We start from the raw sequence: 7,309 nt of genomic DNA, 5'->3' as shown, positions 1-7,309 counted from the left end.
TGGGTAACATTATACGTATTTCAAAAGGTAAGTAAACACACGTACGTGTTATTTGCTCATAGACGAGACATGTGAAAAACATTAAGTATGATAATCTAATTAACGTGTTACCTTGACTAGTTGCATATATTTTTATGTCGTATATATATAGTACCTGTTATATTTGATCACCATATGATATTAATATATATACATATATATATATATATATATTGACATGTAATGCAAAATTAACCATATATGATACATGATCGAATCTCCTTGTGCTAAAACATATGTTCATTTAGATTACATGACGGTTTCGATCGATCTCAAATCCTCAAAATCATGGTTTCTCCTTAATTTGACATTTTATAATCATTTGGAAACAAAAGGAAAACCATATTCTTACAAACTTGCCACAATTTCATTAGTCAAATCCATTTTTATATAGAAAATTTTGATTTTCGCTTTGAAACTAAATTAACAAACGACTTGTTGAATAGAATAAACGATATTATGCTTTTATATGGGAAAAAAGTGAAGTAAACAAGGATGCGTGTTCCCTTTGATGATCATGCAAATAATTGTTTTGATCTATCGAAATATTTACGTCACAAAATAATTGCGATATGACACTTATACGAAGAAAAAAATATAGAGTCTTGAGTTTCCTTACAAGAAAATTACATATGATTTTTATGTTGAGATAGATAATTCGATTGCGAACATGAGAGCTTTACATATGATTTTTATGTTTAGATAGATAATTCGAATGCGAACATGAGAGCTTTTCCATACCCGCAACAATTCAAGGTATTTGTGTTCTTATTGTCATGACTTAGTATATCATTATCTGATTAAATGATTCCATAAATTAATTATTCAGATCAGTTTCCACCAACACATCATTTGCTGTAAAAGAAAAGTATGTTACAAATTAAAGTGATTAATGAATATAATTTAATTGTATATATGATGTTATGTTACTAATAATTATTGCTGCATCAAATGATGGATTTACAGATATTGTTTATTTGGCTAATAATAATTAGTATCAAATGTTAAAACAAACGTTTGATTTCTTGTATACTAAATATTAGAGCTGGGTTGACTTTGTAAAATTAACTATATATATAATTCTAGATTAAACTGTCTCATTAGCTTAAAATTATTAATTATCTTTGAATAATGTCAGGTAAACATGCTTAGGTTTTCACCTGGCAAAAATCCAGACATTTACTAGGAAAAGATTTTGAAACTCCCAAATCAGATATGAAATGCCAAAACAGACATGAATTGCCAACTTTTGATGGTGTAATAATTCCAAACTCCCCTATAAATATATAGGCATTTCTTTTCCTCCATGCTCCCAATACAATTCTTGAAACAAATTCAAAACTCTTTTATCGGTCCATCCTTAATTCTTTACATAAAATAGTGACAGAAAAGATCGATCGATCGCCATGGCAAAAAAACCGAGCATGGGCCGTCAAAAGATTAAAATCGAGAAAATAGAGGTAAAAAATCACCTACAGGTCACATTTTCAAAAAGGCGATCAGGGCTCTTCAAAAAGGCTAGTGAACTCTGCACGCTTTGTGGCGTTGAGATCGCCATAATCGTTTTCTCCCCAGCTGGAAAAGTCTTCTCCTTCGGCCATCCCAACGTGGAGTCCATAATTGACAGGTTCTTGGCCCGAAGCACGGGACCCAACTCCCACGATCCGTTCCATCTGGTCGAGGCTCAGAGGAATGCTAGTGTTAGAGAGTTGAACCTGCAATTAGGTCAAATTCTTAATGAAGTGGAAGTGGAGAGGAAAAGGGGTGATAATTTAGACAACATGAGGAAAACAAACGAGAGCCATTATTGGTGGGAGGCCCCTGTGAGTAAATTAGGGTTAGAGGAGCTGGAGCAATTGAGGGATGCCATGGAAGACTTAAAGAAGAATGTCACTCAGCATGCAAATAAGCTGATGAATCCGTCCTCAATGTTCGTGTCAAATCTGGCTGGCGGCGTATTCGATCAGTACGAGAGTAAACCTAGTCATGGAATTGTGAGTTCGAGCCATGTGAATGCTGCTGTCAACAGTAACTTTGGATATTGCCATGGATTTTTCTGATATTGCATGTTTCTTGTTACATGGATGGGTGGACTAGCATCTCACTATCTGCTTATTATTAATGTGGAATATTATTGTTCTTTAATTTTTCTATTAAAGCAGTTACAAGGAATTAATCATTCAGGTTAATTATATAGATGAGATTTTGTATTGCTTTGATGATAATTTTTCATTTTATTTAGTAATATTTTTGTGAGCCAAATATTGGTGAATTTTGTGTTTCATAAGTCATATATCATTTGATGTATAAACACCTTGGCTGCTTGCAAAATGAATTATCTTAATCTTTTTACACAATTAGTTTTATTTTGAAGTATATATATATATATATAATTTAATTTCTCAAAGTAACCCCGTTAAAATATATACAACTTTTTTCATGTTCTAAAGGAGGAGGAGGATTAATTAAAGACGAATGTAGTAGTTTTTCGAGCTGGAAATTGTCTTAGTTTACTTATTATTCTGATGTCTAATTAGTAATACTTATATATGGGGTAAAATGTATTTTGAGTCCCGTAATTTATGTTATTTATAATACTAATATTAATTAATGCAAACTGCAAGGGAGAAATTAACATTACGTCATCTGGTCATTTTATTGTGTTCGTCTTTAAAAATTTCTGAAAATTAAGTCATGGAGAATGGAATATAAAAGCTTCAGTACAAAAGCAAGCACAAATTACTGATCTTATAAGCATATTCACGGCAATATTTACTACCAAGCAAAGAAACGAAAAGCAGCAAATATATATATATATATACATCTGTGTGTGTGTGTGATTATTTATTTATTTTACTTTGGAAAACGATGTGAAATTTTGCAAGTGATGCAATGATTTTCCCAATTTGTAGTTAACAATACTTACCATTAAATAGTGAGATGTGACAATTAAATATATATGTGGACAAACAGAATATATTTTGTTGGGTAGTCATATATATAGGCAAAATTGTAAAATTAGTCCCGTAAGCATGGGGGTGGCATAATTGGGACTATAAGTACAGGACTGACAATTTTAGTCATGTAAGTATTGATTTTTTAGGGTTCCGACGTCCACGTGCGCAACTTAAAAACGTAGGAGCTTGCGTGGCGAATGACGTGGCTTTAGGCGGAAAAAAGATGACAACTAGGCAAAAATTACATAGTCAACAACACACGTGGCCTGACACGTGGAAAAAAAAATAATGATGTGGCAACAATGTAAAAAACTGAGTTAAAAAAGAAAGCTGTAAAACAAAGCAGTAAAAATTCACCCCCAAATCGCAATTCGCCCAAATCGAAAGAACCCTAAAAATCCTTCTTTCAACTCCCACAAACAACTGATCGTCGATTGAGGAGGAAGAAACCCGATTGAAGCAATGCCATTTCGGGATCCTAAGTTTAACGATTTTCCTCCACCTTCGTACGGTAAGTTTTCTATGTTTTCAAAAAAATCTGACTTGTAGCATTAAATATAGGGTTTTTTGTGGTCCCAAAAAATAAAAGTGGTCCATTGTATTTTTGTTTCGAAATCTCCAACACTATGGTCCCATTGTGTTGTTATTGTCTTAAAAGCAACAATGGACGATTTTTTTTTCTTTTTTCTGTCTATCTGCTGAATATTTTATTTTGCCCATATGCGTGTAAATGTATTCATTTTTTAAAATTATGTGTAATTATAATAGTAGTACCTTCTTTCGTCCCACTTGGATGTTGTGATTCTTTTGAATGGAACAATGAACAGTGTGTGAAATTGCCACAGACCACAGACCACCAACGTTCACGAAAGCAGTTTATTGAAATTGCCCCAGCAAATAAATACATTGATGTGATTAAATTTTGAATTTCAGAACAACTTTGAGGATGTAGCATACAATTCCATAAAAAAGCATAGTCACCAACCTGGAATGTGACCAATTCTTTTCTCAATGTACAATGTGGCATTAAGTTTCATCACAATTCAGTATCAAAAAGTGAGGGAATCATACATAAACTTATTTAATGAATGATATCCGCAAGATGCAGATAGAGAGTATAGACACTGCATTGCTGTAAAATTTATACTTGATGCACATGCATATCACAAAAATTATGTGTAATTGTGCTGTCTGCTGAAATTATGTTTTCTTTTTTTTAACTTATTCTGTTTTGACTTGTTCGGTTTTCTTTTAGATAATAATGACACTATTTTAGCAACCATTACATTATATTTTTGGAATAATATAATGTACAAATTTGATTATGAGAATGTTTATGAAATGTCTATTTCAAAACTGGGTGAAATGGCTAATGAGGTGGGCTATTTTGGTAATAGGATATATTTCACAAAGGTTGAAGATGTGTATTACAAAGTAAATCATGATGATGTTTTGTTTGATGTGTGTATTGGTATTGCTCCTAAAAAAGAAATCGATATATATGTTGAAGTTGATGGAAATGTTATGGGTAGTTAGGTTGGTGAATATAGTACACAACCTCAGGAGGGTGGGTTAATTGAAGAAGGTGAACATTTAAAAGAATCGGAATCCTTTGAAAATAGTGACTATGATTTGAGAAATGATGAGATGAATACTCAAAAAATAGGAGAGTGCATTGATGAAGAGGATCTGTAAAAACAAATAGAAAGAGAGATAGAAGAAACTAATATGAAAGAAAAGAATGAAAAAAATAAAAATCATGACAAATGTAGCAATAAAGAGGGTAAGAAAGACCTGTTTGGGAGCGACGACACCTTCAGAGTGAAAACCCGAACCGCACCACCAATCCAGCACTTCGGGTTGCGAAGTCGGGTCACCCAATTAGTCCTTTGTTTGACGGTCCAGATCTTTTCACATTACAATCTCTTCATCTCAGCCGTGATTGAGCTACGGTTTTCCTAGTAGCAAGCAATAAAACCCTGGCTTTTCCGCTCATCTTATTCTCACTCTCGTGCAACCCCTGCATATTCAGGTAGTGCCCTCTTGCTCTTGTCCTCACAGCTCAGTTCCCTTCGAATCTCTCCCATCAAGGTACTCTTTCTCACATCGTATCTCGAATTGTCTTCATCTGGGTTTGCTTTGTTTTCGTTGTGAAGTTATGAAAAATCAGTGATTTGAGTTAATAATGGCCCATTGATGAGAAATTTGAACTGGAGTTGATGTGGTTCTTGCTTTGGTGTTACTTTGTTATTTGAGAACGACTTGGTACTAATAATGTGCCTTTCCCTCTCCAGAAAGCCCTCAAGAAACCCTCTGTGCCCTACTCTTCATTCTCTCTCTCTCCCCCTCTTTCTCTCGCTTCAAACGGTATTCAAAACCCCCGATCTAGCTCTACATTTTGGTATCATTACTCTCCCTTTCTTTGTTAATTCGCATTACACAGTGCAATTGTATTAACTGCATGTTCTCGAAGTGTTTAATTGTGTGTTTCGGCTGTGGAGAACAGGAGTAGTGTGGAAGGATGTCGCTTAAGGTGTTGAACCCAAACGCTGAGGTGCTGAACAAGTCGCATGCGCTTCACATGAATATCAATGCGGCCAAGGGCCTCCAGGATGTGCTTAAAACTAATCTCGGCCCCAAGGGCACTATTAAGATGTATATTTTTTATTTTTTATATTTATGATTTTGTTTTTTGGATTTGTGTTGATTAGTTTGCTTTCGGATTGCTTGCCAGGCTTGTCGGTGGAGCTGGTGATATCAAACTCACCAAGGATGGCAACACGCTTTTGAAAGAGATGGTTTCTGTTTCCTTCTTTTTCCTTTATTTTTTTGTAATTTTTGTTTTGGGTATTTTGACACTGCACCTCAAATTATTTGTTAATAAAATGGGCGCTTTTTATTTACCTTTCATATTATTGATGATTGGTTGCATCTGCATCAGTGTCTGCATTTTATATGTTTTTGCACTGAAATGTGTGTAGTACCATCCGGGGTTGTTTGTTGTTAGCAAGAGAAAGTGGTGAAAAAGAATGTGTTGCCCACATATTATTTGTAAGATTTGCAGTATCAACTGGTATGGTTAGCATATGGTTGTGGTTAAAGGAAATTTTATTGCAGAGCATGTTGTGTTAGTATTGTTTACCAAACTTCTAGTGGTTGTTTTTAAGTTTGTTCTGAGTTGAGATTTTTGATTGCAATGGGATGTCAGGCAGGAGCATATTGTTTTCTATTAGTATTAAGGTGGAGGAGGCAGACCAGACTTGGATTGGCTCCAAGATACTGCAAGAGAACTATGGCCTTTTATATATTCAAATGAATGTAGTTAAGAAATAATGGTTGAACTAGGTGACCAGGAAACTGGTAGGTTTCTGGAATCAACTGCAACAGGAACTATTCTGTTTAATCTTTTTGCATGAGGTCTGCTTGATTTGCTTTCTGTGTTGTGTGTTTATCATTTAGAAGGGTTAGAAAATTGGATTTAATGTGTATTTAAACACAAATTCGAAGTTGCAAATAGGACAAGAATGTCTATGTATGGCCTCTCACAGCATGTTTCTTTTGGTTGATAACAGCAAATTCAAAGCCCTACAGCCATAATGATAGCTCGGACTGCTGTTGCTCAAGACGATACAAGTGGAGATGGTACTACTTCTACTGTCATCTTTATTGGTGAGCTCATGAAGCAATCTGAGCGGTATATAGACGAAGGTTAGCCAACTTTGCTTTCTTTGAAAGATCTGTATTGGTGTATCATCGAGCATTCTTTGTTATGATGTGCTTAAGCAACTCCACAATCTCTCCCCAAAAAAACAGAAAGTAATAGCGGTATCATTCTGTGCCTATGCTGATTAATATAAGGAACTCTAGAAGTATATACCCATAGATTTTAGGTTAGGTCATCCAGGTGCGTCTTATTCTTCCTTGTACCTCGTGCTGCGTATTGCAGTGAAACAATAGTAAAGTATCACATTCCCTTGCCTAACAACCACTTCCCGTTGCGTGTAAGAGTAAGGAGATCAAGACATTATTTGACACCAAGAAATAAGATTACAGGTCACTTGAATGATGTGAGGCTGGTGATGAAGGCCTTTAATTTAGTTATGATGTTAGGTGTCCTTCCCTTTTCCCTGGGGTGTATGTGTTGATGTGGGTATGTGGTAACTCCATATGCCTTACATTTAAGTCCTTACTGTAGTCCTTAAAATTTTTTGTTCGTTGATGTCGACTTATCTTTTAATCATAGAAGTTTTAGGGGATCTCTTTCAAATTGTTCAATTGCATATTTTTTTGTGAGTTTTGGTGGCTTTGAAACT

At 34.7% G+C, this 7,309-nt stretch overlaps 2 protein-coding genes across 2 annotated transcripts in view; both read left to right on the top strand.

Moving 5' to 3' along the window:
• Positions 1,458-2,099, top strand: LOC105176194 (agamous-like MADS-box protein AGL62). Its single transcript, XM_011098925.2, has one exon. It carries the CDS (start codon positions 1,464-1,466, stop codon positions 2,097-2,099), a length of 636 nt encoding a protein of 211 aa, XP_011097227.1. The 5' UTR covers positions 1,458-1,463.
• LOC105176159 (T-complex protein 1 subunit zeta 1-like) overlaps positions 4,930-7,309 on the top strand; it is a 6,651-nt gene continuing 4,271 nt past the window's right edge. Inside the window, 6 exon segments of the mRNA XM_011098880.2 lie at positions 4,930-5,087; positions 5,291-5,397; positions 5,503-5,651; positions 5,731-5,794; positions 6,569-6,735; positions 7,291-7,309. The exon segment at positions 7,291-7,309 is cut by the window's right edge and continues 132 nt beyond it. Of these exon segments, the coding sequence (XP_011097182.1) occupies positions 5,518-5,651; positions 5,731-5,794; positions 6,569-6,735; positions 7,291-7,309 (384 nt within the window). The 5' untranslated portion in view covers positions 4,930-5,087; positions 5,291-5,397; positions 5,503-5,517.

The sequence above is a fragment of the Sesamum indicum genome, linkage group LG13, assembly GCF_000512975.1.
Source record: "Sesamum indicum cultivar Zhongzhi No. 13 linkage group LG13, S_indicum_v1.0, whole genome shotgun sequence".
In the NCBI taxonomy this organism is placed as follows: Eukaryota; Viridiplantae; Streptophyta; class Magnoliopsida; order Lamiales; family Pedaliaceae; genus Sesamum; species Sesamum indicum.
This window is presented reverse-complemented; position numbering and strand designations above follow the sequence as displayed.